This window comes from Notamacropus eugenii, chromosome 3 (assembly GCF_028372415.1).
Source record: "Notamacropus eugenii isolate mMacEug1 chromosome 3, mMacEug1.pri_v2, whole genome shotgun sequence".
NCBI classification, from domain to species: domain Eukaryota; kingdom Metazoa; phylum Chordata; class Mammalia; order Diprotodontia; family Macropodidae; genus Notamacropus; species Notamacropus eugenii.
This window is the reverse complement of record NC_092874.1, coordinates 402,425,522-402,445,367: the sequence shown is the minus strand read 5'-3', so window position 1 is coordinate 402,445,367 and position 19,846 is coordinate 402,425,522. Positions and strand designations below refer to the sequence as shown.

The 19,846-nt window shown below is 35.1% G+C and overlaps 1 protein-coding gene across 2 annotated transcripts in view; it reads left to right on the top strand.

The window, feature by feature from the left end:
- Positions 1-17,116, top strand: part of HSDL2 (hydroxysteroid dehydrogenase like 2) — a 37,358-nt gene extending 20,242 nt beyond the window's left edge. The window contains exons 7-11 of one of the 2 annotated variants that reach the window (XM_072598054.1): positions 6,279-6,473; positions 7,690-7,764; positions 9,839-9,991; positions 10,418-10,546; positions 16,294-17,116. In XM_072598054.1, the coding sequence (XP_072454155.1) occupies positions 6,279-6,473; positions 7,690-7,764; positions 9,839-9,991; positions 10,418-10,546; positions 16,294-16,406 (665 nt within the window). In that variant the 3' untranslated portion in view covers positions 16,407-17,116. Of the gene's footprint in view, positions 1-6,278; positions 6,474-7,689; positions 7,765-8,543; positions 8,612-9,523; positions 9,632-9,838; positions 9,992-10,417; positions 10,547-16,293 lie in introns of those variants that run through there. The other variant, XM_072598055.1, reaches the window with a different exon arrangement.
- The last annotated feature ends 2,730 nt before the right edge of the window (positions 17,117-19,846 follow it).

The following is a 19,846-nucleotide window of genomic DNA, read 5'->3' as shown; positions in this document are numbered from 1 at the left end:
GGCCATCATTATTGCTGACTCCTACTATGAGAAAGAAAGGAAAAATATAAACCTTTGTAACAAATAATTACAATAAAATAAAATTAATCCACACTGTGACCATGTCCAAAAGTGTCTTTGAAATCCATCATTTCTCTGTCAAGAGGTGGATGATGTGATTTATTGTAGGAGTGATGGAGACATTGTTGGTCAGCATTCTTAGTTACGTCTTTCAAAACTGTTTTTCTTTACCATGTTGTTGTCCTTGTATAAATTGTTCTGGTTCTGGTTATGCTACCTAGAATTTTCTGAAATTGTCTTTTTCATCATTTCTTACAGTTCAGTATTCCTTTACATTCATATACCACAATTTGTTCAGCTATTCCCCAGTAGTCTAAGAGACAATCTAAGATATGCCATTCTTAGATTCCAGTTCTTCTCTTTCTCCTCCCTCCCTTTCCATTTTAATGTCTTCGGAATCAGGGAGTTTGTTTTATTTGTGACTTTTCCTTTCCTGGTATTATATTCCCTGTTTTTAAAATTCATTTTGAACTGAAATACATAAAGACAGAAAAAGAACATTTCATGTACATAGTACAACATATAAAACTTTTCTATAAAACCATGAATTTACCATACTATATGTCTTGTTATCAGTTCTTTCTCTGGCAACAGATATCTTCATAAGTCCTTTGTAATTCAAAATTTTTGAATATTTATAATACTCAAAATGTCTTGGTTGCTCAAAGTTGTTCTTAAAACAATATGTTATTGTAGTATACAACATTCTCTTGGTTCTGGTCATTTTCGTCTTCATTATTTCATAGAAGTCTTTCCATGTGTTTCTAAAATCAATAAGCTTAACTTGTAGTAGCACAGTAATATTCCATCATAGTCATATTCCTCAGTTGATGGGCATTTGTTGTTGGGCAGTTTCCAGTTCTTTGCCTCCACAAAGAGAGCTGGTATAAATATTTTAGAATATAATAGATTCTTTTTCTTTTTCTCTAATCATCTTAGAAAACAGACCTAATAGTGGTATTGCTAGGTCAAAAAGCTATAGACAATTTAATAACTCTTTGAGCATAATTCCAAATTGCTCTACAAAGTGGTTGGATTACCTTGCAGTTCGACAAACAGTGAATTAGTGTGCCACTTTTTTCACATCCCCTCCCAACATTTGTCTCTTTCCTCTTCTCTCATTTTAGCCAATCTGGTAGGTGTAAAAATGATATCTCAAGGCTGTTTTAACTTGTCTTTCTCTAATCTTTCTCTAACCTCTAATGATTTAGAGCATTTTTTCACATGACTATAAATTGTTTTGATTTATTCATCAGAAAACTGCCTGTTCACATCCTTTGACCATTTATCAATTAGAGAATGACTTGTTTTCTTATAGATTTGACAAAGTTCTTTGTATATTTTACATGTAAGACCTTTATCTGAGAAACTGTCTATAAAAATTCTTTCTGATCTACACTGGCTTTATTTGTACAAAATCTTTTTAATTTAATGTAATCAAAATTATCCATTTTACACCTCACAGTGCTCTCTATCTCTTGTTTATTCATAAATTGTTATCTTATCCACAATTCTGATAGGTAATGTGTTCCATGTTGTTCTGATTTTATTGTGATAACTCAACTTTTTGGATTTTATCTTGGTGAATGTTGTAAGACATTGGTTTATGCCCAATTTCTGTCTGACTGCTTTCCACCTTTCCCAACAATTTTTATCAAATAATGAATTCATTTCCCCAAAACTTAAGTTTTTACTCTTATAAATGTAATCATTTGGTGCTATTTATTGCATATTTACTCTATTCTACTGATCCACCTTTCTGTTTCTTAGCCAGTACCAGATAGTTTTGATAATAATTACTGCCTTATAATATAGTCTGAGATCTGGTACTGCTAAACAACCTCCACTTTCATTTTTTGTTAGTTCCTTTCATATTTCTAGCCTTTTGTCCTTCTAAATGAATTTTATTATTATTTTTCCTAACCCACTAAAATATGTTTTTTGGCAATTTAATTGGGATGGCATTGAATAAATAGGTTAATTTAGGTTAAATTGTCATTTTTATCATATTGGCCCTGTCTGCCTGTGAGCTATTAATATTTCTCCAATTATTTAAATGTGATTTTATTTGTATAAAACATTTTTGTTCATGTAGTTCCTGGGTTTGTTTTGGCAGCTGTAGTCTCATGTATTTTATACTGCCTTTTGTTATGTTAGATGGGGTATCTCTTACTATCTCTTCTTGCAGTTTTATTGGTGAAATAGAAATGCTGGTGATTTATGTGTGTTTACTTTAAATCCTGCTACTTTGCTAAAATTGTTAACTTTTTAGTTGAGTCTGTAGGATTTTCCAAGTGTATAACATCATATGCAAAAAGTCATTGTTTTACTAGCTCATTGCCCGTTCTGATTCCTTCAGTTTCTTTTCTTTTACTGTTATTGCCAGGATTTCCAATTCAGTATTGAATAAATATTGGTGACAATGGGCATCCTTGTTTTACTCCTGCTCTTGTTGGGAAGGCTTCTAGCTTATCCCTGTTACAAACAATGCTTGCTGATGATTTTAGGTAAATGCTTCTTATCAATTTAAAATACATTTACACCTATACTTTCAAGTGTTTTTTAATAGGATAGTGTTATACTTCAATCAAAAGCTTTTTCTGCATTTATTGATACCCATATTATTTTTGTTGCTTTTGTTGTTGATATAATCAGTTATGTTAATAGTTTTTCTTTATGTTAAACCATTCCTGATATAAATCTCATTTCATCACAGTATACAATCTTTGTAACATATCATTGTAATCTCCTATCTAGCATATTTTATTTAGGGTTTTTGCATCCATATTCATTAATGAAATTGGTGTATAATTTTCTTTCTCTATTTTTACTCTCCCTGGTTTAATTATCAATACCATATTTGTCTCATAAAAGGAGTTTGGTAGAACCTTTTGCTTATTATTCTAAATAACTTTATTTGTGTCTCAAATACTTCAGTTATGAAAAGTAGTAAATTTCACCCCCTTCCTTCTTTCTTTACTAATCTATTTCTTCTTTTACCCTCCCCTTCTCTTTTCTGTTCTTAAAACCCTTAGAACAGAGCTAATCCACCCCTAGGACATCTCTCTCACTATTAGTTCCGTCAGTACCCTTTAAAGAAAATAAAGCTCTGAAGAGACATTTGTTTCTTTTCTGCCTGTATTGTCATAGAGCTCCTTCCATTTGGCTCATATAAGTTTACCTTCCTAGATCTCTCTTGCCTCTGGTACTTGTATGACAGAGTTCCCACTCAGTTCTAGTGTCTTTTTATCAGAAATACTTGAAAATGTTCTTTTCCAATAAAGGTCTTTTTCCCCCCTGAAGGATTATACTCAGCTTAGCATGGTAAGTTATTCTTGATGTAAACATATCTCCTTTTAGAATATTACATTCCAAGATCTCTGATTTTTAGAAGTCAATCATGTCTTGTGTGATCCTAATTAGTAATACTAGAACTATTTCTTTCTTAATGTAATATTTTTTCTTTGTGTTGAGTGTTCTAGCTTTGACATTCCTAGGACTTTCCCTTTTGGGAGGTTATCTGTGGATTCCTTCTCCCTCTGCTTTTTTGTTCTAATGCAGGCATACCTTAGAGATATTGAGGGTTCAGTTCCAGACTACTGCAATAAAGAGAATATGACAATAAAGCGAATCAGACAAATTTTTTGTTTTCCTAGCACATATAAAAGTTACGTTTACATTATACTGTGGCCTATTAAATGTGCATTTTTGTATTAAAAATGTATATACATTAGTTAAAAAATATTTTATTGCTAAAAAACAATGCTAACCTTCACATAATCCTTTTTGTTGCCATTTACCTTGGATGGCTACTGACTGAATAGAGTGGTGGTTGCTGAAAGATGGAGTGGCTGTGGCTATTTCTTAAAATAAGACAACAATGAAGTTTTCTGCATTGATTGACTCTTCATTTCACCAAAGATTTCTTTGTAGCATGCAGTGCTGTTTAATAGCATTTTACCCACAGAAGAGCTTTTTTCAAAATTGGAGTCAAACCTCCCAAACCCAGCTGCTGCTTTATCAACTAAGTTTGTGTAATGTTCTTCAATATTGTTGTATCTCAGGGAATAGGGAGGCCTGAGAAGTGGAGGAAATATGAGGGAATGGTAGGTTGGTAGAGCAGTCAGAATAGACATTTTTCTATAAGCTTGCTGTCTTATATGGGCGTAATTTGTGGTGCCCCAAAATAATTAAAATAGTTTTAACATCTAAGATCACTGATCACCATAACACATTAAATAATAATGAAAAAGTTAGAGATATTGAGAGAATTACCAAAAATATGACAGAGACACGGTATGAGCACCTGCTTTTGGAAAAAATGGCACCAATAGACTTGCTTGATGCATGGTTGCATCAATTTGTAAAAAACACATCTGCAAAGCTCAGTAAGAGGGCAGTAAAACAAAACATGTTTGTAGATCTGGGCAGTTTTCATTTGTGATTTCTTGAAATAAGTGTATCTGCGCCTTTTAAAAAATATGTATGCTTTTCAGGGAGTTCAAAGATTCTTAAATTTATCTCTGTCTTGTTTTCTAAGTTATTTTAAAAATATCAAATGCCTTACATTTTGTTCTTTTTTCCCCTAATCTTTTGGTTTTGTTGTAATAACTCTCAATTTTCTGTTTGTTCTATTCTGGCTTCAAGGATTCCATTTAAAGTGGTGAGGTTTACTACTTCCTCATCTAAGCCATTGATTCTTCTGGTTCATTCCTTGAGGGTTTTTATTTTATTTTTTTAATCTCTTTCTTTATTCCATTTATGTGTTCATGCAGTCCTTATAGATGTTCCTTTTTCTTTTCCCCAGAGTCTTTACGTGCAATTTGTTTGCAGTTAGGCTTACAGTAATTTTGATGGTGGTTAGGATTATCTTTGGTTCACTTATCTCTTCAGTTTTAATTCCTGAATTAGGGTTCTGCTCTCTGCTGTGGTTGTAGAAGGGATGGTCAGTCCTGCTGAGCTTATCCTGGGTCCTCCAACCTCCTCAGATTGTCCTTCCCTCCCAGGTCTTTGAGGTTCAAAGCACTAAAACTTCAGGAATTTCTGTAGCATCTCATGAAAGTTGTGTTAGGGACCTCAGATTCTCTGGATTGTCACAGGCTGAGTGATGAGGTTACTATACCACCAACCTGTGAGCTGCACCTCCCTGGGACTTCCAGGATCCCCATTCTGATTCTTTCCTACCAGTCTGTAGCTTTCTCAGGAGAGCCCTCCATCTTGCTGTCTTCCACCCCAAAACCTTACAAGCTGCATACATTGTCACTGGTTGCATTAGCACTCTGTTGGAGGGGTCTTCCTTTCCTTTTGTTTTTGGATGACTTTTTGTGCAGTTCTGATGTAGAGGATGTCTTCATAGTTTATCATTGTATTTCTTGACCACTTTTAGTCTTATTATGAAGTTCAGAGTTTTTCTGAAGTAAGTTTCTGGGATCTGGGAGACCTACCTGCCTCCCATTTAGGCAACCATCTTGACAGAAAGTACTTAATCTTTCTAAACCTTAATTTCTCTTTTATAAAACTGGGTATAATACTTATAGCTTTTCCTTGAGGGATGCTGTAAGGATTCAGCATAATATATGTGTAGCATTTGCAAACCTTAAAGCATGTTATAAACGTTAGTTGTTATTTCTGTATCCCAAACAATACTAATTGAATAATTACTATAAAAAGGAAAATTTGAGAGCATTGATCTGTTCTCTTTTCAGTGACAGTCCTGTTCTCTTCTGCTCCATCTTTCATATTCAGAATGGAATTCTGGACATAAATATTGAAGTGTCCTTTTCAATCAGCCCTTTTAGGGAATATCTCAACTTAATTTTTAAAATGATACTGAATAAAACCCTTTGGGTTTTATTTAGGATGGAGATCAGGATTGGATACTGAAGATAAGAAAGAAGAGGGGTGGGGTGCTTAGTATGGAGAAAGGTACCATCTAAAGTAGTTCAAAGTCTTATTTGTAAAATGTTTTCAAAGAAGTATAGCTTATTACTATTCTAGCTGCAAATTACTAAAGTAAAAGCATATATCCTTCCCTGATATTAGCAAATGGTAAAATGCAAAAATATGGAATTGTGTGTACCATCAAACATCACTATGTTACACAATTTTGTCTTTTTTTTTTTTTAACTGGAATTTACAATCAGAGAGGGAACATGGGCCAGTTCTTACATTCCGTTTGTGCAGCTTAATTTTGTATGGTGTGTTTTTCTGCCTTACAGCCATACATACTGCTGCTATGGATATGCTAGGAGGATCCGGTGTTGAAAGCCAATGCAGAAAAGCTGACATCATTGCCGATGCTGCATATTCCATATTCAGTAAACCCAAAAGTTTCACTGGCAATTTTATTATTGACGAAAATCTGTTAAAGGAAGAAGGAATTAAAAATTTTGATATCTATGCAGTTAAACCAGGTAAAGTTTGTTTTTTTAAAAAGATGATGAGAATACTATCTGTAGTGCTTTAAAAGCCAGGTTATATTACCATATATATATTACTAAAAGTCAGTTTATATTTCCATGTATATATATACATATAGTTTCATCATATGGTAGACTAGATAACTACTACAGCCTTTTCCAACTCTAAAATTCTGGGAGTGGATTTTAGAATTTTAGAGTTGGAAGAGCCTTGGTAGTTATCTAGCCCACCACATGATCAGAAGAAATCCCTGCTGTAGTATAACCAGCAAATAATTATCCACTCTCTGTTTGAAGATCTTAAGTAAGGAGGAACCCACTATCTTCCAAGACAGGCCATTTCATTTTTTTAATGGCTGTGGTTATTAGGAAGGTTTATTTCTGACAGGTTTAAATTTGCTGTTTTACAATTCCCATGTATTTTTCTACGTCAACCCTCTGGGTCCAAACAGAACAAATCTAATTCTTCCACATAACCGCCCTTCAAATACGGGAGGACAGCTATCCTGTCCCTCCTCGTTTGTCCCTTCTCCAGCCTAAACATCAGAATTCAAATTATCCAAAATAAAAAATAAAAGCTAGTTTTTCAAATTGTTCTCAGATTTTTAAAATAGAGATTCTGTTTAGGGATCTTATATTGGAACACCTGCTTTTTCTGAATCTTTTAGGGCTATGAAACCTTTCTGAAAATCTCTCATACCTTATTATTGGGGAAGAACAATATTGTTGTGTCAGGCAGAATGATGGCCCACTACCTCATGTGATCTACATATCCCTGCGAAGATGCTCAGCTTTAATCTATTGCCTCCATTCTCATGCCTTGCTTAAGAATTCTACCCCTTGGCTAGCACCTTTAGATATAGGAGGCACTGTGCCTTTATTCAGTTGGATCTTAAGATTTTGTGGTCATTGAGAAATTCCCTGTAAAGTTATTTAGTGTTTACTTGGTCAATCAACAGACATTTATTAAGCACCTACTGTGTGCCAGGCTCTGTGCTAAATGGTGAATACTTCTAGGAAAAAAAATAATGCATTAAGCAATATTTGTTATTAGCATCTTATTGGGGAATTAGTTTATCATCGTATTTTCTAATCATGTCCACCATCCAAGAATGAATAAGCCCCTCTAGGAATATAAGATCAATGCCTTCAAATTTGATGGAGTTGTTTTCATTTATTTACCTGTTTGGTTTTGTATTACCCTTTTTAGGCCACCCTTTATTACCAGATTTCTTTGTGGATGAATACCCTGAAATTGTTACCAAGGAGGTGGAAAAACAACAAGGTAAGATGATGATTTTATTTTCTATAGGTTTGTAATGATAAGAATATGTAAATGTAGTCTAAAATAAAATAATTGCCCTCAAAAAGTGACACCTGCTTCTGCTGTGAAAGCTCTTGATAAGTTAAAGTACAGGATAAATAATTAGGGTCCTTTAAGCAACCCCCTCCCCCCACTAGCCCCCAGACAAAGAAGGGTTTTATTTTCCTCCTACCGGCTGCAGACAGAAAAAAGCCAGAGACCCTTATTATTATCCTTGCAGCCATTTTTTAAAAAATTGATTGGAAAATTCAGTTCAATTCAACTCAGTATTTATTAAATGCCTGCTGTGTGCAGAGCACGTGCTAGGCTCTGGGGGAGATGCGAAGTTGAGATGAGATGAGGTCCCTGCTCTTGGAGCTTGCAGTCTAGTAGGAGGATACAACACATGTGCAGACAACCACAGGAGAGAACACACACTGAGCACGTGAGGGGGTGCACACAGGGCTCTTCCTAGTGTCACACTTAGCTTTGGTTTTTCTTCCTATTATTGATTCTTTAAATGCTGCTTTATTTTGGAGAAGAATTGGGTAACATCAGAGACTGTTTGAGCCTCAAGGTCAAAGCCGTGGGATGGGTTAGGTAAAGTAGCCTGATAACGAGGTTTAATTGTAATTTATTTAAAAAAGAAACCTAAATAGATCTTAGAGGGACCCCATGCCCCCTGCTAAGTTCTCCTCTTTAGTGAAGAGTTATAACAAGTTTCCAGTATATTAGTTTTTCCTGATTTCTTCCCTAGTTAGAACTTGGACATCTGGTATTCAGAAGGAGAAAGTTCTTTCAAGTAACCAGTTTCCGGGTAAACGTTCAGGTAATGAGTGCTTTTGCCATCAGAAATTGTAGGATATCCAGTATACACACAATTGAGAGGCAGTGTGGTATAGTGGATAGAGAGCAGGACTTGGAGTCAGCAAGACTTGGGTTCAAATCCTGCCTCAGACACTTGCTGGCTCTGTGTGCTTGGGCAAGGCCCCAGATCCTCATATGTAATGTGAAGTGGGGTTGGCCTAGATGGTCACTAAGGGCCTTTCAGCTCTAAATCTGTGATCCTCTGACTTAACCTCTCTGAGACTCACTTTCCTCATCTTTAAAATGGGAATTTTCATAGCACTTACTTCACAGGGTTGTTGTAAGAATCAAATGAGATAGTAGAAATGCTTCCTAAACCTTAAAGTGCTTTGTAAGTGTCAGCTATAATTATAATTATTATTCACTGAAGTATTTGGTATTCATACATTTGAGGCTGTGTTGGTTTTAGAGCTTTCCATCCTCCTACCCCTTTTCCTGCAACCCATGAAGGGGAGCCCCCTTTCACAAGACTTGTTCTTGCTTCACTGCCAATGGGTAAATTTTATTTTTTGTTTTTGGTGGAGACTTGTAATTCATTGTATCAGTGTAGGGAACTCCCAGTGTGGAAATCCTTTCCACTGATGTCGATGGTAACTCCTCTGCAACTTCTTAGCCTTAGAGAGTTGCCTGGGGCCACCTGAGAGGTTGTCAACACAACTAGTGTATATCCGAGGCAGGACTTGAACCCAGTTCTTCCAAACTCCAAGGCCAGCCCTCTATCCACTATGCCTTGCTACCTCTCAGTGTGGGGTGGGAGTGGGTGGGGGAGTTATATCTTATCTCAACTTTGCATCTCCCAGAACATAGTTGGGCACTTAATAAATGTTGAGTTGAATTATTAAACTGAATTTAAGCATTTTGTTGTTTCCTCCAGTTGATAGGTGGTGGTGATATCATAGGGAACCTATTAAACAAAAGCATCTCAGAACTATTTCTAATCATTCTCTGAGTGGCTGATGTCTTCAAATGGAACAATCTGGGGGTATGTAAAGTTATTAGATGTTATCATTTTATTACTCGTCTAGTGTCCATTAGGTGGGCTAAGTAATGCACTTTAGGTCACAGGCTTCGGTCAAACTGTATACATAGGTTTACATCATATGTACAATGTTTGCTGTTAACTGATACTTAATGTTTGACTTTGTGTTGCTGCAATTTCAAGTGCATGCATTACCACTTTCTATAACAGATGCAGCTCCAGCAGCAAAAGATTGGAAACAGTATCTGCACCAACCGAAATTAGCTGCTGGAGCAGTTGAAGAAACATTTAAAATTCTTAAGACAGCTCTCAGTGAAGATATTGTGAAAGCTACTCAGGCAGTTTATCTGTTTGAACTCTCTGGTAAGGATGAATTCTATTAACTTTTGCCTTGAATTCAATTTAGCAAATAATTTTTGAACACCTACTATTATAAGTGGAAGAAAGTCAAGAAGAGGTAGTAATCTCATTGGTAATTAATTATGGTTGGATGGCCTGGTACTTTTAAACCCCACCTGACATGTCTTCATTTTTCAAAGGAAGCCTTACTGCTTTAACCTGCCATTTCTAAGCAAGGTTGTGTCATTAAGAATTAGGAAATACAAAGTAAACTACTGAATTATAAAGCACAAGCCAATTCTGGGCAACTTTTAGTCTTCCAGAGCAGAATAATATGTTGTTGATATGTAGCTATATTCTAAAGTATTAAACTTCTGTATACGTTCATCTTTTTAGTCCATTGTCAAGTTTGATGAAAACATAATTTTTATGACTTTATGTTGTGCATAGGTGAAGATGGTGGAACTTGGTACCTTGATCTTAAAAACAATGGTGGGAATGCTGGATATGGACAGCCTAGTGACCCGGTAGATGTGGTCATGACCATGACCACTAGTGATTTTGTGAAAATGTTTTCGGGTGAGTTCCCAAATAAGTTCATTGCACGCGCGTGCCTGCATGTGTGTTTATGTTTGCGTTTTAAGCTAATATGAATATAATCTTACCTTAAGATATATGCTTAATATCTTCCTTGTAATTTCTTAAAAACTTTTTAAATCTAGGGAGTTTTCATGAATCTTGAGTAACTACTTACGTTGCTGAATCACCCCTCCATGTCCCTGTCCCTGCACTTACTACTGACACTGTTATAGCCATTTTCCTTATAGTACTGAACACAAAGAGTGAGTTGGAAATTAACTTTCTTTTTAACTAGCAAGCAGTTATTCTGGAGAACAGAGCACTAGAGACCAAGAATTCTTAAGTCTTTAAAAGAATTCTTTCACTTGATTCATTCCCAGTAGCCATTTAGAAATTACCTATTTTCAATGGTGATGTGATCTATAAAAATGTTGAGCTTAGCTCAGAATTGTTTATGGAAAAAGAGTAATTTCTTGAGGATCATTCAGATATGGCCACTTCCGTGATAAAGAACACCCCAATGCCAGTCTTTCTTTGAAACTCCTGAGCTCTCTCTGCTAATCTCCGCATTTATATCTGGAACCAACAGAAAAGTTCCTTAGGAGGTGATTTAATCTAGGATCCATTCTAGAGCCATACAAAATAAGTTCAAAGTAATTTTTAGAATTGAAGGTATCACTCTCAATTGAGGGAAAGATTTCTTGTGGGAAGTAGCACAGCATAGGAGATGGAAATGATGAGGGGGAGCATTCCTGCAAAGGTTCTCACTTGTGCAAAAATGTAGAGATGGGGAACGGGTTGCCCTCTCCAAGGAACAATACATGTGTTCAGTTTGGCTAGATCCTGAGGGCTGGTAAAATTTGTCCTAGAGGCAGTAGGGAGCCAGAGGAACAACATAGTCAGACCATCTGGGCTTTAGGAATATCATTTTAGCAGCTTTTGGAGGATGGATTTAGAGAGAAGAGAGACTTGAGTCAGGGAGACCAGTGACGAGGCTGGTATAATGGCCCATAGTAAAAGATAACAAGGACTTGAACTAAGGTGGTTGTGATGATGTAAATGGAGAGAGAAGGATGATGGTGAGAGATCTTTATGGAGGGAGCAGTAGAGACAAGACCTAGCAACTGAATAAATATGAGAGGTGAGTGAGAATGAAGAGTCAAGGATGACTCCAGTGTTTTGAACCTGAGTGACTAGAGAATGGTATTCTTGATAGAAATAGAGAAGTTAGGAGAAAGGGTAGTTTTAGGAGTAAATAAATTCTACAGAATTACTTATTATACCCAGAAACTTTATTCTGTTTGTATCTTTATAATTTTAAGATCATATAATATCTCTTCTCTATTTTATAAGTTTTGATTTTGAACCAAAGCCACAAATTTCTGATTTTGATCATAAAAGCATTTCTTTTTCAGTTGTAACCTATAAACATATTTGATCCAATGTATGTGATTTTTCTGATCTTTTAAAAAACTTTAATTTTCCCAAAGTTGTGATATTTCTATGATTTTTTTTGGCATGCTCTTGATTATGAATTTTTTCAAGTTAGCTAAAATCCTATAAATATGTTATTTTTAGTTATTTATGGATATTGAAAGTATAAGTTTCTTGACTACTTCTAATCAAGAAACATTCCTTTCATCTTAATTATATTAGTATGTACTCTTACTGGTGACCTGAGTAAACAGCCTACTTTGTAAATATGATGATAATTTTTTATCAGTTTGTAATGGGGGACCCACTTTTATATTTATATCTCTTTTAAATGTGCTCTCTTAGACTGACAAATAAGTATTGAATACAGCCCAAGATTAACAGTTGCAAACAAATTAAGGATTTTACCATAGAATTAAGATTCCTTCTCTTTTTTTCCCATTCTCTCTTTCTCCCCTCTTACATCTCTCCTTCCCTTTATTTATGTGGTTATAGGATTTTGAGGTAAGAAAACATTACCTATTACCACATTCTATGACCTGGGTACTTAGCATATATTTTGTATTGACATCTATCAGTTGTTTCCTCCCTAGAAAAGGTAAGCTCCTTGAAGGCATGGGTTGTGTTTGTCTTTTCGTCATCTTTGCCTAGCACAGCGTCTTGGCACATAGTAGACATTTAATAATTGTATGGTAAATAATTTGGTAGGTATTTAATCAATGTTACATAATGAAAATGACCAAATACTCTATCAAGTAGAATTGCCTCTTTTGGTCAGTAGAGGGCATTCCAGGATAAAGTAAAATGACCTCATAAGTGCTATTTAAAAAAAAAATTGTTTAAAGACAAATTTTGGTGAATTTTTGATTAGCAGAATCATCTAAGACAAAATGTTACTTCTGGAGACAACCTTAAACGTTTTAATGGAATAGAAATTTGGATAAAGTGAATATTATCTGTATATTTATTCATAGTACATTGAATTATTTTTAAAACCAGCTCATTTTATAGACTAGATATCTTCCTTTAAAAGCAAGTATTTTATACATTGATTCATTTTCCTATTGAAAATTCATTACAGCTTTAGAGTTAAATTATCTTTATTTCTGTAGATGTTTAATTTTTGGTTGCTAAGGCATAGTCTTCCAAATTTCCTTCTCCCCTTTATTTCCTCTCTTTGTTGTTATCATCTCTGATTCCTCATGACCCCATGGATCGTAGCATGCTTGTAGGGTTTTCTTGACAAAGGTACAGAGTGGTTTGCTATTTCCTTGTCCAGTTGATTAAAGCAAACAGAGGTTAAGTGGTTTGCCCAGGAGTCACTCAGCTAGTAAGTATCTGAGGCTGGATCTGAATTCAGGTCTTCCAGACCCCATTCCCAATGCTGTATCCATTGAACCACTTGACTTTATTTCCTCTTTGTCCACTGTAAAGTAGTTAATAGTACTTCATGTAGGGATTCTTATTCTGGGATCTGTGAACTTATTTTTAAAATATTTTAACAACGGTATTTCAAGATAATTAGCTTCCTTTGTAGTCCTGTCTATTTTATTGATTTAAAAGCATTATTCTGAGAATGGGATTCAGCTGTCAATAAGTTACAACCTCCTGATCTAGCACTTTGCAGTTTACAAAGCATTTTCCTCACAATAACCCTCTGAATTGTAGTAAAAAAAAATTATCTCCATTGTCATTTTTTTAACCAAAATTTAAAAAAAATATGACTTCCATTTTCTAGATAAAGAAACAACCTCGGAAAGTTCTAACTTGCCCACAGTCCTGTATTTAGTAGGAGGCAGAGCTTGTACTTGAACTAGACTCTTCAATCCAAAATTTTGAAAATATTAATGTTATTTAAAGAGGTGTTCTTAACCTTTTCAGGGGGCAGGGATCCCTTCAGCAAATCTGATGACACCTATGGACCCTTCCTCAGAAGAATGTTTTTAATAAATATGTAAAATAAAATTCATGTAATTACAAAGGAAACCAATTATATTGAAATACACATGTCAAAATATTTTTTAAAAAAGTTAACAGTCCTCAAAATAAGAACCTCTGATTTAAAGGAACTCTAAATCTTTATATAAAGGCAAAATTCCTTTTATAATTCATATTCTGATTTCCAAGTTTAGTATATTTAATAATCATATTTCTTAAGTCAGATCCTTAAAATTTTTTTTTTATTATTTTTTAATGTTTAACAATCACTGCCATACAATTGAGATTTTATCCCCCCCCACACCTACCCCCCATTACCCCCCCCCTCCCCACGACTGCATACAGTTCTGTATAGGTTCTACATATACTTTCCTATTGAGTATATTTTCACTATAGTCGTGCTATGTAGTCAGACTAAAATAAATGAAAGAAATCATATAACAAATCAAAACATGATACACAAACACATACACATACACAAACATGATCTGCTACATTTTGTGAATGACTTCCATATTTCTTTCTCTGAGTGTGGAAGGCATTTTGCCTTAGAGAACCACCACTGGGATTTTTTTTTTTTTTATAAGAAGTTTTTGCGTTATTGCAAAATTCCAAGTCTACCAGAAAAAACTCTCGCACTCTGTGGTCGTTGCTGTGCACAAAGTTCTCCTGGTTCTGCTCCTTTCACTCAGCATCAGGTCATATAAGTCCTTCCAGGCCTCTCTGAAGTCTTCTTGTTCATCATTTCTTATGGCACAATAGTACTCCATTACATTCATATACCATAATTTATTCAGCCATTCCCCAATTGATGGACGTCCCCTTGACTTCGAGTTTTTGGCAACCACAAAGAGTGCTGCTATAAATATTTTTGTACATGTTGGACCCTTTCCCATTTTTATGATCTCTTGGGGATACAGTCCTAGTAGCGATATTGCTGGGTCAAAGGGTATGCACATTTTTGTAGCCCTTTGGGCATAGTTCCAAATTGCTCTCCAGAATGGTTGGATGCGCTCGCAGCTCCACCAACAATGAATTAGTGTTCCAACTCTCCCACATCCTCTCCAGCATTTATCATTTTCTTGTTCTGTCATGTTTGCCAATCTTATAGGTGTGATGTGGTACCTCAGAGTTGTTTTGATTTGCATCTCTCTAATCAGAAGTGATTTAGAGCATTTTTTCATATGGTTATAGATATCTTTAATTTCTTCCTCTGAGAATTGCCTGTTCATGTCCTTTGACCATTTATCAATTGGGGACAGATCCTTAAAATTTTAATTGTTTTGCAAGGTACTTGAAAAAAGTGCTTAATATTTAGTTGCAAACCCCAAAACATTAATGTAAATAAGCTTTTGAGAAAAGTCAGATTTGAATGAAGTTTTAATTAACAAAAATAAGTCCTCTCCTTAGCACAGGAAAAAAAAATATGAGATTATAGTTGTTTAGTAGATCATTTTCCTTTATCTCTGATAATTGTAGTTAAAATCATTATTAATCTCATCTTTTATGTTAGTGCAAACTACATTATAATTTAGTGTATGGGTAGCTACTATTTTGTTTCTTGTGTCCAGATCTGCAATAGAAGTTGATATGGAAGAAGGGCAGTTTTGTGTTTGTATTTGTGAAATATAGTTGGTTATTTTGGTGGTGGCGGTATTTAAACAATAATCTCTTTGATAATAGTACTTGTATTTTTTACGTACAGGAATACGTCACAGCTCAGAAAGCTCCAGTGGCTTCCTGTTGTCTATAGGATAAAATATAGATTCCTCTTTGTGGCTTTTAAAGCCCTTCAAAAATCTAGCTTGTGGTTGACTCCTTTCTAGGCTTACTGAACTGAAGTAGGTTGTCCTTTATGTACTCTGCATTCTAATCAAAGGAATCTGCTTGAGATTCCCTGTTTACTTGTATGCCTTCTTGTATACCTTAGCCCCCCAAATAACATTTGATTTTTATTAATAGTACATTCATTTGATCTCATTTTATTAAATTAATATTTAATATGTGATATAGTTTTAAATAAACTACAAAACTGATGCCTTATTTATCATCACTTATTTTAATGACCTTAATGTGTTTACTTTAGTGTTCAGGTTTTGATTATTTAAATGCAGAATAGACCTTTTTCTCCTCTAGTTTTTGTTTCCACTTAGCTTTTATCTTTTATATAAACCTTAGTTAAGTTCTGGTCTTAGGAGTAGGGAATTTTCCACTCTGCTCTTATAAAATGAATTACTAAGAAGGATAACATCTCTGCACCTGCCTGTAAAGAGAAGGGTATAGAAGTGTAGTAGATTATTATATTATAGCTAGAGCAAACATATGTACAAGTCCATTTGTTCAACTTGATTTTTTTTTGTTCTTTTCTGTTTTAGGAAAACTAAAGCCAACAATGGCATTCATGTCAGGGAAGTTGAAGATTAAAGGTAACATGGCTCTAGCAATCAAGTTGGAAAGGTTGATGACTCAGATGAACTCCAGACTGTAATAGGAATGGAGTTCTTGTTCCATATGTAGACCATTTGGCCTTAAAGAGTAAAAACTTCATTGTTTAAAATACAACTGTTCACTTTGTTTTGCCTGTATGTATATTGAAAAAACAAGTTTGTCCTAGTGAAAATTTGATTTCTATGTCCATATAACTTGATAATTAAAACAGAAAGCTAATGTGGTTTTAGCTTAGTTAAATAGGGTACTGTTGTTTCTTACATATTCCTAGAGGAGAAATACTGGATCTACCAAACCAGCTGACTGAATTTTCATTTGTCACTAAGTATAGGCCAAAGAAATTTTCTTCCTTGGGATTAGGTGGTGTTTTACAGTTTATAAAATCGTATTTGATCCTTAAGCATCAGAAGTCAAAACTGACTGTCTGTATAGTTTTATTCCAGATACTACAAGCAAGCTTGTTAATTTGGAAATTGGGGTTTTTTTAAAGCCTGGGATTAATGAAAATCTTTGCTGATATTTTGGATTATTAGATAGTTATATTTTTAAGGAGATTATCAGTAATGTTAACATCTAATGAAATTTAAAATATACTGGGGATTTTTTCTGTTATTATTGACTTTCTTGTCTGGTGTAAAACATCTACAAGAAAACAGTGTTAATGTAAATCAACTAATTGTAATAGGAGTTCTGCTCATTGTTTTGTGTGAACGCTCTGAAAATAAACTAACTTTCTCACCTGGTCTATAATTGTTGCATGTTTTGTTTTTTTTAAATCATAGAAGCATATACCTCCGCAGGTTAGTCAAAGACAAAAACAAAGGTTCAATGTAAACTCAGATATTCCTAGCGGCATTCCTTGTGATTAAAAAAAAACCTGGAAAGTAAAGTTGGGTGACCAGTCGTTTTTTGGGGCAGAGGAAGTGGCTGGAAGAGCAGGTGTATGTGAACGGAATGGAACATTTATTATTATTATTATTATTACTTAGTGAAAATTAGGAATATGAGAAATTTGCAGAAACATGGGCAAATTTGTCCAACCCAATTAATTGAAAGTAAAAATAAACAGAACCAAAAGATCAATAAATGCATAATAACTATATTAACAATATAAACGAAAACAAGCCATTAAAGAGATGTTGGACTCTGAATAACTGACAAGCCAGTGAAGGCTGCAGAGAGTAGGTAATGTACTATACTGCCCTACCCAAAGCAGAGAGGTTGGGATGACTACAACAGAATCTTGTACATTTTAGAGAGCATCTCTGCCTCATCTGGTTTTTTGCTTGTTTTTCTTAATTACAAAGGAGGGTTCAACCTACAAGGCATTAGGGAAATGACTGCAAAGGGGGAAAAAGCATCAGCCAAAGAGAAGAACACGTAGTTCATTCGTTATGGCAATGTTCAAGATAATTTCTTAATTAAAAAAAAAAGCCAAAATATGCTCAGTGTGTTTATTTTAAAAAGACAATAGGAAAATGATTTTAATTACAAAAATGTAACAATATAAGTCAATTTTGTATCAAGAATTGGGGTTACTTGATGGACATCCCACGTGCTGCACCAGTACTAGTAGCTATTGCCTTGCTCCTTTCTCATTCTCCCCCTCTTCCTAGGATTCTGTCATGAGGGAGAGAAGCATTGGCTTTAAACTGCTTTTAAGGAGCTTATCTTTATACTCTTAAAGGATCCCACCCATGATCATCTCTCTTCCTATAGCCAAAATACATTTCTAGTAGGGAAGGGACCACTAGTGTACCTTTGGCTCAACAACATCACAACTAGATCTGTATCCCAGAAATCAAAGGAAAAGGAAAAGGACTTAGGTGCAGTGCATAAAAAAAATATAGCAGCTCTTTTTGTGGTGGAAAAGAATTGGAAACTGAGGGGATTTGGGGAACGGCTGAACGAATTGTGGTTTAAGATTTTGATGGAGTGTTATTGTGCTATAAAAAAATGACATGATTTTAGAAAAACTTGGGAAGGCTAATACAAAGTAATATAAAGTGAAGTAAGCAGAACCAGAAGAACATTGTACAATTGCCAAAATATTGTAATGATGGTCAGCTGCGAAAAACTTAGCCAATCCATGCAGTGATCCAAGACAATGCCAAAGGACTCATGATGAAAAGTGCTATCCAGAGTCTGCAGATTGAAGCGTAATATAAGTATAATTGGCATCACATTGCTTGCCTTAGTGGGTGGGGGAGGGGCTGGAGGAAGAGAATTTAGAACTCAAAAGGGCTATAAGACTGTGCATACCCTTTGATCTTGGGACAGCTAGGTGTGGATGGAGCACCAGTGCAGGAGTCAGGAGGACCTGAGTTCAAATCTCACCTCAGACACTTGACACTCACGAGCTGTGTGACCTTGGGCAAGGCACTTAACCCCTACTGTCTCATCCTGGATCATCTCCAGTCATCTTGATGAATATCTGATCACAGCCCTCCCTCCCTCAAAACAAAGTCAAGTATAAGTCAAGTCATTATTTCTCTGAAGGCATGGTCTGTCTTCTTTGGCACTGAAGGACGAATACACACCCTTTGATCTAGCAATATTAAGGAATACTGGGAAACAGTAGATCCTCATCAGTTGGAAGAATAGTTAAACAAATTGTGGTACATGGAATTACTGTACTATAAGAAATGCCAAGTATGTCAAAGATATGACATTTTATAGTTTAAAATATTGAGAATTTATGTTACTTGCCCAGGGAGTCACACAGTAAGTTTTGAGGCAGGATTTGAACTCGAATTTTTTATAATTCAACTCTATCTAATCTGCAACATGTGTGTGTGTGTGTGTGTGTGTGTGTGTGTGTGTGTGTACATACATCCAGACCAGGAGATATAACAGATTTTTGATCACAGAATTCACAGGAGTTGGAAGTATCACAAAAAAGAGGTGATCATCATACATATATATATACACATATACACATATATATGCATACATATGTTCACATACATGCATATATATATACACAAGTCAATTCTACTATAACACCTGTTTCAAAAACTTGAATTTGCCATTTTATGTACTTAGGGTACATTTTGAGCATTACTCCAATTTCTACGGAATTTCAAGAATGCTGAAAAATGTGCTGTTTCTCAATAACTCACAAGCTGCAACCCTTCTGACAGTCACTTGCACAAACTTCAAATTTTTGTCACGGTAAGGTTTCATATTTATAGCATATCTAATGGTGCAGGAGAAACTAGGAAGGTCCCCTCTACCCATACACCTACCTCCATTCCCTTCCACCCAGCCTGGACCTTCTGGCCTGGAGTTGTGGCCTGCCCAACTTGCTAGGACAGAGCCTGTGTTATAGGTGGGCCACAGGGGCAGCAAAGAACTCAGTCACTATTTATTGTAATATCCATATATTTCTTAACTATTTAACACGTATAAAACTGCCACCATTTTTATCAGGCACCTTTTTTAGAAAAGTGTCACTGATGAAGTTTTTGAGGGTTGTGC